The sequence below is a fragment of the Sinocyclocheilus anshuiensis genome, unplaced genomic scaffold (genome assembly GCF_001515605.1).
Source record: "Sinocyclocheilus anshuiensis isolate Anshui unplaced genomic scaffold, SAMN03320099.WGS_v1.1 scaffold587, whole genome shotgun sequence".
NCBI classification, from domain to species: domain Eukaryota; kingdom Metazoa; phylum Chordata; class Actinopteri; order Cypriniformes; family Cyprinidae; genus Sinocyclocheilus; species Sinocyclocheilus anshuiensis.
In genome coordinates, this window is record NW_015552579.1 from 341,741 (window position 1) to 362,213 (window position 20,473).

At 36.2% G+C, this 20,473-nt stretch overlaps 3 protein-coding genes across 3 annotated transcripts in view; all 3 read left to right on the forward strand.

The window, feature by feature from the left end:
* Nucleotides 1–5,699: 5,699 nt before the first annotated feature.
* Nucleotides 5,700–7,442, forward strand: LOC107665219 (ectonucleoside triphosphate diphosphohydrolase 2-like). Its single transcript, XM_016456002.1, has 3 exons — nt 5,700–5,828; nt 6,802–6,919; nt 7,288–7,442. The coding sequence occupies exons 1-3, from the start codon at nt 5,700–5,702 to the stop codon at nt 7,440–7,442; spliced, it is 402 nt and encodes a 133-aa protein (XP_016311488.1).
* Nucleotides 7,443–9,669: 2,227 nt separating this feature from the next.
* LOC107665248 (zinc finger matrin-type protein 1) lies at nt 9,670–16,191 on the forward strand. The gene is made up of 7 exons (XM_016456057.1): nt 9,670–9,901; nt 11,471–11,577; nt 11,675–11,764; nt 12,487–12,619; nt 12,714–12,971; nt 13,275–13,365; nt 14,117–16,191. Exons 1-7 carry the CDS (start codon nt 9,772–9,774, stop codon nt 15,069–15,071), a joined length of 1,764 nt encoding a protein of 587 aa, XP_016311543.1. The 5' UTR covers nt 9,670–9,771; the 3' UTR covers nt 15,072–16,191.
* A 3,674-nt stretch (nt 16,192–19,865) lies between these two features.
* The window catches only part of LOC107665224 (uncharacterized), a 2,912-nt gene continuing 2,304 nt past the window's right edge, over nt 19,866–20,473 (forward strand). Inside the window, exon 1 of the mRNA XM_016456006.1 lies at nt 19,866–19,935. Coding sequence (XP_016311492.1) covers nt 19,890–19,935 — 46 coding nt within the window. The 5' untranslated portion in view covers nt 19,866–19,889. The remainder of the gene's footprint in view (nt 19,936–20,473) is intronic.

Genomic DNA, 20,473 nt, shown 5'->3' on the forward strand with positions numbered 1-20,473 from the left:
GGAAGGCTGCGCCCTCTGGAGGTCGCATCCTCTGTAGGATGCATATACGAAGTGTCCTCAACTTAGAATTAAACGAGACGGCCTTCGTAGGACAGGCGGAAAAGGAAACAGGAAGTATCACGTTGCTATGCCAACACATTTAGAGCATCGTTGCGCTCTCACACTACTTAAATTAAGGAAAATTATTTCTAAATTTGGAAAGTAATAAAGAAAAAAATGCTTTTACTTGTTTTATTTTGTTCAATGTTTGAGGAGCTGCAGCGTATGTACAGCAGACATCTATTAGAGAAAAAAAGGAGGAGGATATTAAAAACAAAGTTTATCCGTTTTTACCGAGGCGATTTAAGGTAAGTTGTAAACACCACATCTGCGCTCGTGTGTACATCTGCCGGCGCCGGCATTTTTCAAATGAACAATGGTTGTTTATGGTGACGCAAAGAATTGTGGGTTATCTGTAGCAGCGAAGGATACACCTCATGCATCCTCCAAATTCATGTGAAAGAAGGTCGCATTCGAAGGTCGCATTCGGAGCGTCCTACTTGCTTTTCTGAAATGTGACAGCCTCGATGACGTATGCAGCCTTCGAATGCGACCTCCGGAGGGCGCAGCCTTCTAAATGAGACGCAGCTTCAGTTAGTGAGAGAATCGTGCCAAAACTATAAGCGCAGAGAAAAGAAAGATGGAGCTGTACATATCGGTTTATTTCGGGAACTTTTTGCCCCACATGCACAACAAGTCATTTAGACATTTGCAACAGTTAGTTTTTTTACACATACAGATTGGTTCTATGCAGTCAATCTGTTTTGCAGTTCTTTAAACTGTTGTTTTCGCTTGCAAATCACTGTTCACAGGCTTGCAGTGCTTTTGACCGTCTTTTGGCGAAAAAAACGTGTCAAAAGTGTAAGCGCGGAAAAATGGAAGTCAGAAGCATGCAGATCATATTTATTTTGCGTTAGCATGAAGCTGCAGTTTCACAATACATGAATTACACTTATGAGTAACAGTAAAATGCTGCAAATAATTTTTTCTTGCGCTTGAAACACGATTTACACCTTTACAAAGCTTCTCTTGCGCATGCAAATTTAATTTACGCTTACAGTCTTATGTACACTTCCACAACTCTTACCCTGCGTATGCAAATCTTTTTGACGTAATTGTACCTTCATATTTTTTCCCATTTCATTTCAATGTTGTAATTCTCCAGCGTAAATCATAAAAGTGAAAGACCGAAAAACATTAGTGGGAAAGCAAATTTTTAAAAATTCTGTTTTTAGCGTTGTTTACATTTTAACTTTCCCTCTCCACAGTTTGTGCCAAAATATGCTGCCATAGCTACATTTCTGCCATACAATTTCCACCATTGTCGTCACTGTCCTAAAGTTACATTTTGAAAAGAAAAAGAAATGTGACAAACAACATAAAGATTCTTAAAGCGTTTTACGACGTTTGAACGAAATGCCATGATAATTTGTTATTGCTAGCCTTTACATTAAAGGGGTCATATGATGCGATTTCAATTTTTCCTTTCTCTTTGGAGTGTTACAAGCTCTTGGTGCATAAAGAAGATCTGTAAAGTTGCAAAGACTAAAGTCTCAAATCCAAAGAGATATTCTTTATAAAAGTTAAGAGTCAGCCACGTTTCAAAAAGGCGGGGCATAGAGGAGAAACAATAATGTACAGTATGTGGAAAATAATGTGGTTTTTTTTACTTTAAACCGCATAAACACATTTAATTACGCCAAATACACAAAATAATGTTCTTTTTAGCGGCATCATATGACCCCTTTAATAATGACAAGATTTTTTCTAAAGAAAATGCAAGTAGTGCTGGTTTGTGGGAAAACTCACAGTTGCTAGGGGGTTGCCATGGCATCGCTATGTAGTTTGTAAGGGGTTTTAGGACTTGACCCCAAAGTCTGGGGTGGAGTGGGGAGTATTCTAGAAAGCAGGTTATGTGACATACCCGGGTGTGTTTAAGGGTAAGAAAGCGGATAAACTCCGGTAACTCTTAGGGTATGTAAGTAGCCATAGCAACTTATCCTCTGAACATAACCTTCTCCAGAGCAGCTTCTGTTTCAGGGTTAGTTAGTTTACTTCAGCGCTACCAGCGCATGCGTGACCTATTGACGAGACTCCTGTGGGCGTGGCAGATTGCGCACAAAATTAACCCTTAACTGTCACCGTCCCGTATACGAGACGCCTACATTTACGTCACTGTACAAACTCTATATCATTGGAAAGGTCTAAGACTCCTAAATAGATATTTTACCATTTTTTGTTACAAATTATGTAGGAACAGTAATAGATTCATTTATGACAAGAGTGCACCAAGAATCTATGACAAATCTACATCATAACAGGAGTTCTGACCTTTGTCACAAAAAGTCTTTATTTCGTTGCCTTTTTCCCTATCACGTGTTTTAGTAATCATCATAAGTTTACATACCATTTGAAAGCTTAAAATCTCAAAATTCATCCTGTGAAAACCATTTTGAAATCGACATTGCGTTACCATAGAAATGGTACTTCAAAATCTTTTAGCGGTCTCCTGGTGTCCTATTACAAAATGTATTACTGTCTTTTAGAATCAAAACTTCTTATAATCTTGACAAAATACATATCGTTGGAAAGGTCTGAGTCTCAAGATTCCATATTTGGTGGTAGACGTAATTATTTTGTGATAGACGTAATATTGAGAGAGAAATTGATAGATTTGTAACAGAAATGCATAAAATATTCAATGGCGTTTGGGTGGCACCTGGTGGCTTTTTTTAGTAAAACGCCTAAACAAAATTGCATATGAACCTCACATTTTTTTTATATCAACTTCAAATTTGGATTTGTAACACAACTTATGTAGACATATGGCTTTCATTTTATAGTAATTTTGTATTTTTAACTATTTTTTAAAATATTTATTTTATATCAAATAAAAGAAAAATAGTACAATACATTTTCTTTACAGTAAATTTAAACTTCTATAATTTTGTAATACTTTCAATTTATTAAATGATTTCACTTCTGTAATACTCTGCTAATTGTCTTATTTAAAAAGAGACCAACCTTAGGTCTGTATTCAAAAGCGTTCATGAATTATAATAATTTAAGTTTGTATAGTGCACTTTCTCGTGAATTTTCAAAAATGTGGATGATAGTTAAGGGGTTAAATATTATTACAATATAGGTATATAACATACGCTCTTTTAAGAATTCTTGTATGTTTACCGTGGATATATTCTGAGTTGACTGAATTTACTCCCAGGTGCGTTTTTGGAACCAGCATACTTCAAGTAAGCAAGGTTTGGGTTAGTCAACCGAGAGTTCAGGGTATATGTTATTGTAAGTTAACCTTGCTTTCTGGAATACCCCCCTGGTTTCTATAAATAATAAAAGAGTTAATATATATACTGTGTGTGTGTGTGTGTGTGTGTGTGTGTGTGTGTGTGTGTGTGTGTGTGTGTGTCTTTTATTTATTATTTTATTAAAGAAACCAGACTACAAAAATATTTTATAGTTGTTTTTTGGGATAAGATTTAATTAGCTGTTGTTGCTATTACTTGCACTAGACTTCTTAATCCATATGACCACTGTATGTTTCTATTTTCAGACACTGGCTGGCAGGTGGTAGTGACAGTTGCTCTGTGGTCAAGAAGCTTCTTCTTTCTGCGACGATGGGGGAGAGAGATGCATGCTTATTTTCACCTGTTGCTCCTGCTGGGACCTGGATTAAACACTGCCTGTCCACACACTTCAGGCCTAAACACTCACTGGAGGAAGGTTCCCAAAGTGAGCACTGGTCATCTCACCCATTTTGCACCAGAAAGAGACTTGTGGTGGCCCTTCTGGTCATTTTGGCCTTGGTTGTCATGATGCTGCTTCTACTGCTGAATTATTATTGTATTATGGTCTGGCACCTGTGTCAACATGAAGAGTCTGTTCTCCCAGTATTTCAAAACACTACGCCAGAGCTGGATGGCAGGACTGAGATGTTACACATTTGATTGTTTTTGTTTTAATATTTGGTGCATCCATCTGGGATGCATTTATGTTTTATGCTGCTGTGTTTTTTGTTTGATGTACTGAAATAACACTGAAAATCTCCAGTGTGAGATTTTTTTCAGTGGATGTGTGATTTTAAAATGAAATTATTCACACTGTCAGGTTACTCAGTTCCTGAACTTTTAGTTTTGTATTTATTCAAAGGACTTCCTAGGTTTGCCATTACATGGTCTTGAAAATTGTGCCTATTTTAATTTGCAGAGTCACTGAATTTATCTATCTATTTAAAATAGTTAATCTTTATCTAGTGAAGCTTGAAATGTAGTTAATACTGTTCATAAAAGCGGTTCTTGTTCAAGCTTTGTGTGCTTGTGATTCTTTAAATCGTGAGTGTTTCTTGGTAAATGTTTTCATTTCTCCTTTCAAGCTAATACAAACTCGTATCACTCAGTCATATTACTCGGTACATGCTTTTATTGAACTGACTGTATTGTAAACACTAAATCAAAAATCAAGCGTAGCGTTAGTTCTGGCAGGTCACGTTAGTCAAGCTCGCATCAGCTGACCTTCAGCTGATCCCCATCTACCTATAGGAATACGACACCTATCTACGCATTTATATATAAGGTCCCTCAGTATTATCAGCAGTTTTCACATTGCTCAAAAGCTAATTACCCTCCTCCATCCCCAGCTCCTCCTCTGTCAGTCAGGATTCAGCCTTCTGATTCTTGCCAGAACAGAACCATACCGCCAATCCAAACTGTATGCTAATTGTCAATCATCTTTGACAATAGTTTTCCTGACAGAAACATAACCTTTGCCATATATTTGAAACCTTGTTCAATTTAAAATCTAAGAATTTAAGATGATGTTTGGCCTTAATTTAGTAATTCTGTTTTGTCATAAAATAAGCATTACTGCCCCATTCATCAAGTGCACAGTAACTGATCAAAATGTGGATGACGTCACACATTTCTTAATTTCTTTTCCTCGCAGTCCTCCCTTTTCCCAACCAAAAAGGAAATTCTTACCACATGTAGAGTAGTGCATTGTGGATACAAAGCAGCCCTGTTGATGCAAAGTACCTCTGCTCTTGGCAGGAATTATCCTATTCAGAGCATGCTGTCTGTGTCAGCTTTTGAATAGATGCAGGGGACACTGAATGAGGCAAAACCTTGTATATAAAATTGGTCTCCATCACATTAGTCCTACAAGAATGACTCTAGATTAGTCAGCTGCACCAGTGGACACACCTTTAGGAGTCACATTTTAAAAAGATGACAGAAGAAGATTCTGGAATGTTTGGAACACTCCCTCATTCTACAAAAAGGTCATAATTAGTGCAGGACATATTGTGGTTCTACTAACAATCGATTCTACAACAATTATTATTACAACAACAGCTATTCTACATCTATGTGTATTTCCAAATAGTCTTTATAATAATAAAACGTGTACACTTGCAAAATTGGTATTTCTTATTATTCTAAAGAAACTCTTTAAGCAAACTCAAGCTGAAGCAGTAAATTCTTGGAGAATTTTATTATCATTATTTACTGTAGACTGTAAAAGAAATGGTTTTACTGTTACTAACTCTTTCTATCAGAGGGGCTTCTGTGTACAGGAGAAGTTTGTACTCTTGTTGGGGTTGCCCTTGGTCCTTCACTATCATTTGCACCAGGCAAACCCCAACTTTACTGATGGATAATCAGTTTGTTAAGTTTGTTGTCTCAGCAACGCTCTTTCTGTTTGGAATGGTTTCTATTCTACTCCTGACTGTATCTATACATGAAATAAGAGAGCCACCGGAGTACACGCTACGTACTTCTGTGTCCTGCTTAAAATTTAAAATGATTTCTTTTGTGTTCTCTATCTCTCTTTCGCTCTCTATCTTGCTCTCTATCTGTCTTTATTTCTTCTGTAGGTTAACTTGCATTTTACACAGTGTATCCTGATTGATGGGAGGGACGATTTTGGCAGTTGATACAAAGAGGAATTGTGTTGTTTTTGTGGACAAATAAAAAACCTGAAAACATTGAATGGTCACAAAATCATGTTTTAAGCACACACTATGTTGCGCACAGCTGAATAATATTTAATTAATCGCTCTTTGTCAGGAATAGTGCATTACTTGTATGTGCTTTCACATTCAGCCCTGCCTCAGACACTTAAGAATCCATATCTAATCATTGGGTTACAGACAGCAACATCAAAGCTGAAAGCCACATCCTGAACCACATATAAAAATTAGCATCTGAAAGTACATAATAAAAAAGTATAGTATATTCAGTCAGTTTTATAGCTGTGGGGAAGTGAGCCTTCACAAGGTAAACATAGAGAAAGGTCATTTTGTTCCTGTTGGGAACCCTGAAACAAATGAAGATGCAGACTCAGGATAGTTTGTTATGTCAGATACTTCCGGGAATTGCATCTCCAGGAGTGTGTCATCGGGCAACAGGTACATGTTAACCCCTGGGAGCCGTGGGTAAGTAACTGTGCAACAAGTCATGGAAACACACAATATGCACAAAATCTTAGAAGTAATTGTACTGGAAATATGACGGTTATCTCAAAATATGTGGTTACAGTGGTTTCTGTGAATAAATCACTGTCAAAGCATCTGCTATGCTCTTATTGTATGATGGAAATTAGAAATTTGACCAAAACTTTCAGTTCTGTTTGGTATAAAAACAGAGGACAATACATTCTAATCGAATTCACATTGAACATGGATTTGACCATGGATTATTTGAACGTTTTTGTTGTTGTTGTTGTTGTTGTTGTCTCTCTCTCCCATTGCAGTATGGGATTGTGCTGGATGCTGGCTCCTCACACATTGCCTTGTACATCTACAGATGGCCGGCGGACAAGTTAAATGGCACAGGTGTGGTCACCCAGCATAGCGAGTGTCATGTCAAAGGTCAAAAGACTTGCTGAAATATTTAACATTTTCAGGCAGATTAATGGTAGAGATATTTTCTATATAGATAAACATCTTAAGCGAAAAAAAATATATATATATTTAAAAAAAAAAAAAGCATCAATATGCATGTTATGGTGCAAGATATTTAATTTTAAGATGCAAAGCTAGAATTCGAAGGGCAAAGCCTGATTTATCTACAATATATTTTCTGGCATAATGTTTGTTTAAGATTTCTGCAGTAAGATAGTAACATTTTTAGTCAAATAAATAATAAAATAATATTAAAAGTTCTAAACATAATAAGTAAATAAATAAATAGATGACTATTTCTATGTAATTATTATGTCTTGTGGTTCTTTGTGCAGGAGGAGGAATTTCTAGTTATGCTGGGCAGCAGGGTGCAGCAGGCCACAGCCTTGAGGCGTGCCTGAAGAAGGCCAAGCGGGACATTCCCCCAGACAGACATCACTGCACCCCTGTGTATCTAGGAGCTACTGCTGGCATGAGACTTCTGAAGTGAGTGTGTTTTTTCTGCCTATGTTATCATTTTATGCATACAATGACCACATAAAAAGAGAAAGATAAAGAACACATCCTATTTTAAAACACTTTCTGGCTGTCTCACATTCTGGTTAATGTTGCTGAAATAGTATCATTTTTCAGGCAGATTAATGATAAAGGTATTTCACATAAAGATAAACACAAAAACACCAATATTTGCTATTTCAAGATATTTCAATCCAGATTCAGATGCACAGTTTCAATAGGATTTGAAGCCTGATTTATCTACAATATACTGTATTTTCTGGCATATAAAACTTTTTCACTCTGCATACGTTTTAAATTGCTTAATATTTTCTCCAGTAAAATAGTTAAATATTTAGCAAATTTAAAAAAATAAAAAATACAATACAAGAATACAATAATACTAAAATTATTAAATCAAAATAAAAATGTGAATAAATAAATATACCTCAGGGGAACTGACTTACATTTACTAAAATTCAATTACATTGGGACCAGTTTATCAAATTAGAAAAGAGAAGTTAGTTCTTAGAAAAGGTTTTTGCAGGTGCTTTTTGGTTTTACGTCATCTTAATGCATCTTAATGCTTAATGAACGAGTTGAACCGCATGACCTTACGCCTCTATGGGCAGGAGAATTCCCTCTACACGCATAGTTACCTGTGTTATGGTAAAGAAGAGACTCTGTGCCAGATCCTGGCCTATCTGGTTGAAGTATGATACTGTGCATCACAAATCAATAATACCTCGTATATATATATATATATATATATATATAGACGCTATTTTTGTATTAAAAATGTGTCCACACTGTCTAACATGCTGCATTGCATCTCTTGCATCTGTAAATCTTTAAAATTCATATCCATATCTTCTGTTCATTATAGATGACCAAGAAAGCTCCTGACTTGAAAAAATACCTGAAGGATTATTGTGCAGTTGCAGTGTATATACAGGTGCTAATGTTTAGGGGTTATAACTTTGATGAGCGTTTTTTTCCAAAACGTTGCTTTTCAGAAAAAGGGGAGTTTATCAAAATGGTACTCATATTCTTGTACATCACAGAACCACCTTAATTGACAAATCATTTTTACAGTTTTCTGCTGAATAAAATGCAAATTGTGTGAATGTGGGGTATGCAAAAACACAAAACCTCACTTTCAGTCTCTATGTTACAGGCAGGTGAGGCGTCTGTGGGCTGGGCTCTGGGTTATATACTCAGTGTGAGCAGTCTTCTTCCAGAGGAACCTGTGGGCATCAGGAAGGGCTTGTGTCCTGCAGCATGGATTGGCTTGTTGATTCTCCTAACTGTCCTCTTCACTGCCACCTTCTGTTACATAGCTCTCCTAGTGATTCGAAGGGAAAGGAGAAATGAAGGAGTCTCATAACTCACTGTTATTCTAAATGTTTGGGCAGACTCTTTTTAAAAGACACTCCACAAAATTATATGTTTACATTAATAATGCATTCATACTGTACTGCCTGTGCTAGTACTGCATCTAATTTAACAGAAAATAATATTTGTTTGTTTTTTGTTTTGCTAGAAAATTAAATGTTACTATTTTATTAGATTTCAGCAAATTTCTTGGTCTTTGTTTATCCTGTGTGATACACTAATCAATTTTATTAGAGGAAATATATGTCTTTTTGATGAGGACTGTCGCTGATGTCTTCAGTGATCCAGAACTGTAGTTATATCTCTATTTTTGGGGCAGTTCACATTTGTCTTCAGTTAATGTACAATAAGAAATTCACAGCATTTCACCTATTTCTCAGACTGATGGAATACAATTGTGATGTTAGTAATTTACCAAGTTGAATTAATTTCTGATGCAGGTCAAGAAAGTATGTACAAATCTAAACTACTATATGTTTAACAAATACATATTAAACTATAGGCCTATTTTATTTATTGGTTACCATAAATTCTAAAGTTAGCTTACTGTTAAACCACCAAAATGAAAGAAAGATTGAATGTTTGAATGACACTGTTTGAATGAGTTTTTACTTCATTATAATTCATTATAATTTTACAGTATTATCAATATATTTGTGTTTATCAGGAACTGCTTACCATTGTTTTTACAATTTGCTTCATACAGCAACAGATATCTTTAGGTTTTTAATTTACTAGGACAATAACATAAAAACACCAGATGATGGCAGTAAGCATCTGCTTAATTCTGTGGCTGGCACGTAAAGAAATGTGATCCTACTGCGCATGCGCATATCACCTCCCTTCATATCTTAGCCATTGCCATGTAGAGCTCTTTGGCATTTTTAGCTTCATCAGCTACAGTTTTGATTTATTTCCAGGTATAAAAAATGTCCGAGCTTGAAGCTAGTGTATCGTGTTCTCCGCAGTGTGCGGAAACAGACAAAATCAAAAATACAGACGATATCAATCCAGAAACAGTACAAAACACTAACACCAATATTTCTCAGGTTGAAGAAGGTGAGTCTATCAGTTGAAACCCTTCAAAAAAACTTCAAAAATGCAGTCATGTGGAATTTATTTGCATCGAATGCTTGTGTTTGAGATGGATTCATGGGTGGTAATAAAGCTTAGCAAGCCAACAAGCTAGGCTAAATATTAGTATCCATCATTCACCTTAAACAAACACCACAAGAAAAAATCCCTTTTTAAAATATCTGGTGTGTTTTTAAGTCGATTGTCACCATACATCGGCTGAAAATACACGTTAAGACCCAAAACGTGGATTTAATGAATCATACCATCGTGAAAATCGATTAATTCGCCGATTAAGTAACAACGTAGCCAGGTACCGAATGCATTTTTAGCCTCATATTAATCCACCATTGCCAGTGTTATGGGAAGTAACAGCTCGTTTGTGACATTTCAGAACGTTTTAGTGCGTTTTAAGTTGTTTATTTTTATTTCTAACTAATGTCATTTTATTAAAAAAATAATAAATGTTATCACATTATATACGGATTGATGTATATGTTCTTTTAGACAGCAGTACAAACAAGTTGACCTTAATAAATGCAAATTTAGTTATGTTTTTATGCAATTTTAGTAACCACAAACTTTTAACATATTGGTGTCTAGATTGTTTGAGCTGATAGTACAATGAAACATTCAGGAACAAACAGCCTTACCGAATTGAAACTTTTTATGCAAATAATAGACGTGGAATTCAAGTAACTTTGACACGTTTTACAATAACATGAGCATCGCTGTTTCATTTCTAATATATGTACATTGCAGCATGGCATTCATTAAAATAATGCCAAAAGAATCCACAGCATGCACAAATTGTCTATATAGCTATGCACAGCATCAAGACCATGTCATTTATTGGGCTAGTATTATTATTGATTTTTTTGTTTTTGTTTGAATCAATTTAAATAATTTAGATTTTTTTTTATTGACATTATGATGTACCAATGCCTAGATTCAGTTGTAACATTTAAAACTATTGGTTTTGTGTTTTTATAACAGATTTTTAATATTGGTCAATTATTAGTTATCAGGCATAACATGAAAATAGTTGTCACTGTATCCTTAAATCTGTTAATATATATATATGTTTTTTTTTTTTTTTACTTGTTATACTAGTCTTGCACCACAACAACCTGATACATTATTACTAGTATGCTTTGCATGCACACATTGGGCCTCATTCATGAAATTTAAGCAAAATAAATCTCTAAATCACCTGTAAAACCATTAGTGTGTAAATTGTCACATTTAGTTCAGTCCAGTGATTTATAGGAATGAATTCTTGAACAAAATGTATTTACTGCTTAATTATGCTACTGATATTTCTTAGAGATAAGAGAGTACAGTAGTGTCTGTTTCTTGTTGACTAGTGTTACTGAAAGCCTCACATAGTGCCTGAAATCTATTTCTTATCATAAATCATGCTCTGTGAAAATCTGATTTGTAAAAAAAAAAAAAAAATGTATACAAACCACATAAACTACCTTATTAAGATTATTTCAAACAGTAAGCATTATTTTACATTATTTTTCCTTTTACTGTCTGATTTTTCTGCAGGGTCTCAGAGTGACAGTGATCTTCTCAAAGGCCTGTTGACAGATAACTTCTGTCACATCTGTGAAGCAACCCTGCTTTACGAGTCCCAGAGAGTTTCTCATTATGAGGTTTGTGAGGTTGTTTTTCATGCAACTGTATCAAGTTTTTTCAGGCAACCTCAAAAGGCTGCAGTCATATTTCTAACATTGGTTTCTATGTTGCCAGGGGAAAAAGCATGCACAAAGAGTCAGGATGTACCTGCAGAGCAAGAAAGCTAAAATAAATAAGCCGAGCCAAGATTGTGGAGGCCTTTTGGTATGTAATCATACAGAATATGCATATATTGCTTTTAAGTGTGTGTCAGTATTTAAAGTGCCCCTATTATGGGTAATGAAAGGTTCATATTTTGGTTTTGGCAGTCCCCAACAACAGGTTGACATGCATGCAAGGTCAAAAAACACTTTCATTGTCTTATAATATGCATTTGTTTTTACCTTACTTGCTCAACGACTCCCAAATGATTCGCTCAACCATTCATTTTTCCAAACCCCTCCTTTGCGTGACCAAACCCCTTCTAATCTGCGGTGATTGGTCCGATTGGTCTCATTTTCATTTCATCATGCCTGTAATGCCTAAAAATAAAGCAGCGTTTGTGAGCGCAGTGCTGCTTTGTGTACAGCGTTACTGGGGAAACAGCTATTTTTACCGCTCTAAAAGCGGCACCTATTGGCAAAGAATGAATTTGCATTTTCATTCAGACCAACGCGAAAAGACCAACAAGTGGCCGGGCAATATGCTAATGTTTCATGTTGACGTCAACATGAAACGGCTTGGGGTTAGTTTTAAAAACGACTCGTTTCAATGATTCAGAGTCGACTCTTTCTTTTGAGAGACTATAACTTTATTCACGGTGCACTTTCAGATTTGAAATTTTGCAGGATGTTTTTATTCACTTAGAGCTGTGTTAGACACTGCATGAAAGGTAATTTTCATAAATCCATAATAGTGGCACTTTAATACTTCATGTTGTGTTACAGAGAGGTCTGTCTGCAGAGAAGTTCTGCGAGCTGTGCAACATGGTATTCAGCTCTCCAACTGTGGCCAAGTCGCACTATGAGGGCAAAGTTCATGCCAAGAACATGAGAAAAACAAATCCTCCGCCACCTGAAGGTGAGTAAAATCAATCTGGAACCTGTTAAATTTGAGATTTCACCATTGTGGGCAAAACCTGTCATAACTCTATTTTGTTATATTCAACTTTCAGCGCCCGTCCTAGAATCCACAACTCCTGTTGTCCTCCCATCAGAGGCTGCTGTGCAGAATCAGATCAGTCAGGAGCAGAACACTTCTGGCTCGGGCGATCAAGAGGTTGATCTCAGTGACCCCAACAAGTATTGTACGCTGTGCAGCGCTTCCTTTAACAACCCTCTGGTCGCCCAGCAGCACTACAGCGGCCGGAAGCATCAGCGGAGCCAGGCCCGGCAAGAGATGCTGGACCAGATGGGGGAACAGTCAGAACATGGTATACGCTAATATACATCTACATTGGCCAATTTAGTAATATTAAAATTCATAAAAATTTTGTATTCAATAATATTTATGATGATTTTATTAATTAATTATATTTAATTAAATGTAATAATTATATAAAGTATATAAAATATCATAATTTTAGGATGTCACATGTAATCCATTAATGTAAACAGAAGTATTGTTGTACTCAGTGGTCGTCCACTGATATTTGAAGAACTTAACATTTGATATTTCCTTATCATTATACCCTCTTTCTTGGACTATTTTGTTTTTCTCTCTCACACACATTCAGTGAGCTCGCTGACTTGCCCGATTTGTTGTCTGACGCTCAGCTCAATAGAGATGTACCAGGCACACATGCAGGGAAACAAACACATTGTCAAGTGAGTGACGTCGCTCTCATTGGTTATTTTATCTGATGACGTTTTTGTTACAGCCACTGGGATTTGGGTCTTGTTTTAGAAGATAGAACTTAAGTTTACATTAGCATTAGGTTGATATATAGGCCAGGCTGCTTAGTCAGCAATTATTTGACATTTTTAGATTATCAATACTGGCTGATAACCAACGTTGTTTGCTTTCAAATATTTTAAAGTCAATGGGAAATCAGAATGAATCTTGTTTACGTTCTAAATATGTATTCATTGACAAAATCCAACCATAGGTTCTTCTTTTTAATATATTTTTTTCTATTTAATATCAAATATTATTTTTGTGCAAATGTATAAGATTAGAGAAATTTTTGTGGCAAATGGATGAATTCCCTGATGACTTTAGGTGAAATTTGAGTTCATCTTCTTTAAAATAAATGTTTATACATAGTACAATTATTTCTGCATTTTGCATATTTGCATACACTGTAAAAAAAAGAAATTTTTAAGTTGTAAATGAAAAGATGGGAGTATATTTTACAATAAAATATCATTTTAGTTTTCTGATTTCAGCATGTTACATGCCATTTCTTTGTATTTTTTTGTGAAACTTACTAGCAATTTCTGAGTGAAAATTGTTTCCTCACCAATTTGTTGGAAAACTCATATTGCCAATCACTTGTTTACATGCAACTACTTTTTTCTTAAGCTGCTTGTTATTAACCATCCAAATCAGTGAAATGTCATTTATCTTTGCCCTTAGAGAGAAGACAGTTATGGAACTGTGCAAATCTCAGAAGAAAGTGTACGACTCCTTCCAGGATGAGCTGGATGACTACATTCAGGTGCAGAAGGCCCGGGGACTGGAGCCCAAAGCAGGACCGGGCACCATAGGACAAGCAAACAAGGATCTGGATGAGAGTGTGAAAGAAGGTCCACAGAAAGCAGAAGAGATGCCTCATCCTGGCAAGCTGGTTCCACGTTTTCCACCTCCTGGTTTCCCTCAACCTCACTGGCACCCACACTTCCAGTCTCAGGTCAATCAATTTGGCTTTGGCATGAGAGGCCCTGTCCCACACTATCGGCCGGGGTATATGCCCCATGTCCGTCCTCCTTTCACACCTGGTCACCTGTGTAAAAGAGGAAGGAGCCCCGAGTCATTTAGCTCCTCCTCTTTTTCAGACTCCTCCTCTTACACTAGCAGCAGTAGTGACAGCAGCAGCAGTTACGACAGCAAAGAGAGGAGGAGACGGAAGAGTAAGATGAAAAAGCGAGGGAAGAGCAGAAGAGACCAGGAGGAAGGGTCTGATACGGAACGGGGTGAAAGGAAAAAGAGGCAGAAAGGAGACAGGGGAGGAAGTGTAGAAGGAGAAGATGATAGAAAGAAATGGAAGGAGAGAAGAAAAAGAGAGAGGAGCTCTAGTGAAGACGAGGAAAGTAGAGGTAAAAGAAGAGCAAGCAAGAAAAGTAGGAGGCACAGGGATGGACAGCATGCAAAGAGACGAAAAGAAGAGGAACTCTTGGTCAAACAAGAGATTGAAGTGCACGAGGAACCACAGGGAATGATGGAGGAACAAGTAGAAGTCAGGACAGAAACAAAAGATGGCAAACACAAACACAAAAAAGAGAGGAAAAAAGGAAAAGAGAAGATGAATCAGGAAGACAACAGGACAGAGGAGGAAAGGCTCTGGGATGAGACGATTCTTGGTGTTTTTTAGACTTTTTTTTTTTTTCAATGATGGTCTGTCGGTATTGTTCTAATTAAACTGCACGAGACCTCAGAAAAGCGTTTTTCTGAAATCCTCTGGGCTCTTCTCAATATTTATGCTTTCTGAAGAACTTTGAAGGCCTTTCAGAAACTCATCTGCTCTAAATTCCTTGTTAAGGAATCAGAAGTGAAAATTTTGTCATCATTTACTTACCCTCATTTCATTTCAAACCCATATGACTTTTATGGAACACAAAAGTAGATGTTTTTAAGAATGTTCTTGCAGCTTCTTTGCAGTTCAGTGAATGTGAATAGAAGCTGTCATTCTCCAAAAATGACAAAAAAGCAGAAGTCAATACAACTTGTGCACTATATTTCAATTATTTTGATTTTTGGTGAGGTACAGATCAAAATTGATTCAAAATATTGGCTGAAAATAATGCTGCCTGCAATTCCACATTTTCAACCTTGCTGTGTCGTGAGCAGAAATGTGACATGCAAAAAAACTACAGCGTTTGTTAAAAACAAAGCAAAAATCTAATAGCTTCAAAAGACTTTATATCGCACAAGTTGTATGAATTAACTGACACCTTTAAGATGCTTTTGCCATTTTTAGTGCTTGACAACATCCATTCACTTTCACAGGGTGGAAAAAGAGCAACATGAACATTATGCTAAACCTCTCCTTTTGTGTTCCAATGAAGAAAGTAAGTCAGGCAGGTTTGGAATGACATGAGGGTGAATAAATGATGTGAAAATGTTCATTCTTTGAAATGCTTAGGACTACCGACTTTAGGACGTCTCTCTAGAGCTGCACTTCACTCTTGTAGAAATCACTAATATTTTATACCTTGAGGTGTGATGCAAAAACACTATGTTAGCCATGTCCATGTGGATGTGTCCTTCAACCTGCTTCATGCTTTGATCAAATAAATCCCTCCCGCTGTTTATATCAACATAGATTTAGTATTTATTGTTGAACTTTTTCTAAAAATCTAAAAATACATGAACCTTTCTTTATGACTCCAGTTTTGGTCTCAAGGGGGCGCTGAGTGCCAGCATGTACGCTTTATGTCGGTGGTCTCAAACTCAATTCCTGGAGGGCCACAGCTCTGCAGACTTTAGCTCCAACCAGCTCCAAATCACATCTGCTTGGAAGTTTCTAGTGTGATCCTGAAGACCTTGATTCGCTGGATCAGGTGTGTTTGATTAGGGTTGGAGCAAAACTGTGCAGAGCTGTGGCCCTCCAGGAATTGATTTTGAGACCAATGCTTTATGTGGATCTGCTACAAATGTCTTTCAGACTTAGTCTCTATGTTCAAGAAAGACATGAAAACAGTAATGAACAGCGAGAATGAAGTGAAGAGTTGTCCGAATAGTGGTCAGATCAGCATATTGTAAACACTTCCCTGAATCCGAAGAGCTCAGTCTGCAATCCTTGGTTTTGTGTGAAATATTTTTGTTTGCACGACTAACAGGTGCAGGAGTTGAATGAGGACACAACTGCTACTCTGTTGCCCTCTTTCTTGCATAGAGCTGCATTTCCCTTTTTGATAGTTAACACACAATCATGCAATCATCCGTTTATTTAATGACTCTGCTGCTAAACCGATTTTCAATGTCTCCATTAAACAATCCTTAACTAACTTTTGGAACACTTTCTGACTGCTCAGGGAAAATACTGATTGTGGGAAGATGAATGTGGATGTGTTTCAGAGGAAATGATACTTGAAAATGCTTTGATTATGTGTTCTTTATCACATTCGCATGAAAATGAGATGGTTCAAGCTGAAATGACGATTTTGTCATTTACTAACCCTCATGTGTTCCAAACTCATATGAGAGTGGGGATGTGGGCTGGTAAGCTCCAAAATGACAAAAAAAAAAAAGCTTCATAAAATAATCATGAAAGTTGTGTGCTGTCTTTTTCTTTTTTTTTTTTGTATGTCATAAACAGACCAAAATTCATTATTCAGAGAAAATGCCTTCTGCTGTCTGGCTTTAGATGCAACGTGAGACTTGACATCAGTGAAAGTCACCAATTTCAAGGCAATTTCCAATATCAAGGCAGCCAGTTTGAAAATGCAGAAGCACAAGTGATATTATAAGTGACTGTAATAATTGCCTAATAGTTTTCTGTCTCCTTTTTTTGTCATTTTAAAGACATGCTGGATCCCTGGTGTTACCTTTCAATATATAAAATAGAGTAGCCTAGTACATTGTTCAATAGGTTGAAAATAATATATATTTTAAATGTTTTTGAAAGAAATCTCTTATCTTTACCAAGGCAGCACTTAATTGATCAGAATACAATAATATTGTGAAATATTATTGCAATTGAAAATAACTGTTTTAATATATTTAAAAATGTTTATTCCTTTAAATTATTCCTTTTTATTCCTGCGATGCAAAGCTGTATTTTCAGCATCATTACTCCAGTCTTCAATGTCACACGATCATTCTAATATGCTGATTTGAGTAATTCTAAAAATTATAAGTAGTGTAAGGTACGTAGAACATGGTGGTGAGTAAATGGTGGCAGAATTTTAATTTTTGCATGAAATATCCCTTTAATTTGCATGCAGGATCAACTCTAATGTTTGTAATTCTACTAACCATGTTTTGATCTTCAAATGCACTTGTATTAAATTGTGGATCTGACACTTGTAGCTTCTCACACAGCTTTTGTACTTCAGAACTATATGAACTTTTTTCCAAGTCTTTGTAACCGCAGAGTTGAAAGCCCTCCGTAGACACAAACTCGTCGACAGTCGCACTAAAGCGTTCTCTCGAGCCCCCTGAGATCTCCTGTTTTCAAAGAATCGTGTGGTTCGGCTCCCTGTGTCTTTGTCGTACCCTCGACCTCCGAGGCGTGTGCATCTCCCACATCCTCTCCTCTTCACGACCCCTCCACGGGCCCATGAGCCCCTCCAGCCCTCCTTGAGAGACGAGGGCCAATGAACGCGATCTCTAACACTTCAGCTCAAAACTCCCACACAAGCCCCTCTGAGCCTCAGGCTCCAGAGTCCCACACACTCAAAAACTTCATTAGTGCAGTTTATCTCGAATATGGAATGGAAAATAAGCACATTGATTTTGAGTTGAGAAATGTTGGGCTTCTGAATAAAAACCAACAATTTGACTTTGTGGTGCAAAAACGGGCCTGCAGTTTTGTTCTTCGGGGTTGTTCGGAGTTACTGTCATGATGCTATGGTGGAATTTTCAGTGCATATTAATGAACAAATCTTCATTCATTAATTATTATGAACGAAATGTGTATGTCCAGCCTAGAGGCCTTGGAATAAACTTATTGTGATCTGCTCTATCAATAAATGATTTCAGTGTAAAGCGGTTTTACACTGTGAAAAAAGTGTTTTCCAAAATGCATGATTAATCAGAGTTTAGTGTAAGTGCTTTTGTTTTTGTTTGTTTAGTTTGACCTAACTAGTAATTCAGCCAAAGTGATATGTGATTGAGTAGATACAACTGTGTGCATACAGTACCATACAGATTTTTTTTTTTTTTTTTGGAAAATATTTTTTAAATAATATCTTTTATAGTTTTATGTATATTTTAACATCTTTATTTTAATGTAATGCTTTTTTTATTAATACGTTTATGCATTTTCAATTTTCTTCATCAGTAATTAAATTCAAAGTGGTTGTAACTTGTTTCTGCTTTACTTTTACTTTTTACGGCTGCAAATATTTAAGCATTTAAACTTAAGACATGTTGCATGATCATGCATTTATATGGAAGATATCTGGGAGAGCCTTATGGCAAACATTTTGGGGGCATAATGTGACATGATAAAAAGCAACACTTCGAGATGAAATGTATTTTGTTTTCCACAGCGCAATGATGCTGATTATATGGCACCATATACTTTTTCACTATTTATTTGGGTATTGATTAAGTGATTTTATAGGTATTATCTTCATTAATCAGCATTGGCAGTGTGTTTAGTTGAATGTGATTAATTTCCGTCTTACCTGATATTTATCGCAAGTGTTTTTATATTATGTGTTTGATTTGATGCAGTGCCAGCTGTGGTGCTCTGCGGACAGATGCAGGTGTTTCTCAGGTCACACACCTGCATTTGGGTTAAAGATCATTTTAGGAAAGACGTTTAGGGTTCAGCAAACCTGTGTGTTTTGTTTCAGAAGAACAAAGTCCTTTAATGTTCAATAACTGTGAAAATAATATAATGACCAGTGGATTTTTCTAGTTTTGTAAATATGTGAAGTCCTAGCTATTGAAATTGATTGTCAGATGGTTTAGCTCTCAATTGTGAGTTCATAAATGCTTGCATTTTAACTACGTCGGTTTAAAGCCGCTAAACCTCTAACTTCTCCAACAACGTGTTGGTTAAAATATATGCTGACGTCTTCAAAATGCCTATTAAATCAACTCTACTCTCTATTACTCTAAAACATAATTAAAAAAGCTAAAATGGATCTTAATTTATATATTATTAACAGTGCATTGGGAAAATCAGCGTAAATGTTGTCACTCTGTACGCTGAAATATGAATTTGTACTTCAGTGTGTGGGCTTATTAAAATAATACCTTTCAATGCTTTTGCGTGTGCAATAGTCAATAGCTGCTATTTTCTTGCTAACGAAACTTGAAATTTGTGTATTTCTGAAAAGTCTCCTGATTTATCCTCAATCTTTTCTGTGTTTCCTCTGACTCATTCTCTGATAGGCTGTCAGTAATTGGTTCATTGGCCCCACACACTGCAGGCCCTCCTTTCTGTGTCACACATGAATAACTGAAAGGAAAACACAGACACACAGTTGACAGCTCACACACAAGACACCCAAGGATGACCCTCTCTTGCATGTGCTTTTGTTTGTTCGTATGGATGGCAGGTAAGAACTTGCCTTTGCATTATATTTTAAGAGCTGTCAAACTTTTAATGCGATCCAACCTGAAACTTAAGTACTACAGTAATATGAGCTCAGCGTGAGGAAGTCTGCAGAAGTCAAAGTAAATTGATGACTCTTTTGTTTGAATACTGTCATAAATGTATGTTTCGTCCTGTGAAGATGGTATTTTTAAAGAATTTTTTCAACTAATGTATTGTGACGGTATCGATGCTGCGCTGTAGGCCCAGAAACGTTTGGCATCCTTAGGCAATTACGAGATGTCTCGAGTTTTAAAACATATGGATTTGATGCAACTGTTTGTATATTTTGCTAACACAATACTTACACATTTAATAATATATAAAAGTTTCTGAAAAGAAACAGAATATCTATCAAAGGTGTGTTATAATGAATTACAAGCCAGACTCAAGTCGCTCACACTCAAGATTATGTGGAATAACAGATCGATCATTTGCATATAAATATATTTGAATGTAAAATAAATATATATCTGTATTAATATATATATATATATATATAT

Excerpts from the sequence above, each read along its gene's own strand:
- LOC107665219 (XM_016456002.1), top strand. The coding sequence starts at position 5,700 with ATGGATAATCAGTTTGTTAAGTTTGTTGTCTCAGCAACGCTCTTTCTG. Across the intron at positions 5,829-6,801 it reads AGTACACGCTACGTACTTCT|TATGGGATTGTGCTGGATGC; the intron begins GTGTCCTGCTTA and ends CTCCCATTGCAG. Across the intron at positions 6,920-7,287 it reads TAGCGAGTGTCATGTCAAAG|GAGGAGGAATTTCTAGTTAT; the intron begins GTCAAAAGACTT and ends TTCTTTGTGCAG.
- LOC107665248 (XM_016456057.1), top strand. The coding sequence starts at position 9,772 with ATGTCCGAGCTTGAAGCTAGTGTATCGTGTTCTCCGCAGTGTGCGGAA. Across the intron at positions 12,620-12,713 it reads AAATCCTCCGCCACCTGAAG|CGCCCGTCCTAGAATCCACA; the intron begins GTGAGTAAAATC and ends TTCAACTTTCAG. Across the intron at positions 12,972-13,274 it reads GGGGGAACAGTCAGAACATG|TGAGCTCGCTGACTTGCCCG; the intron begins GTATACGCTAAT and ends ACACACATTCAG.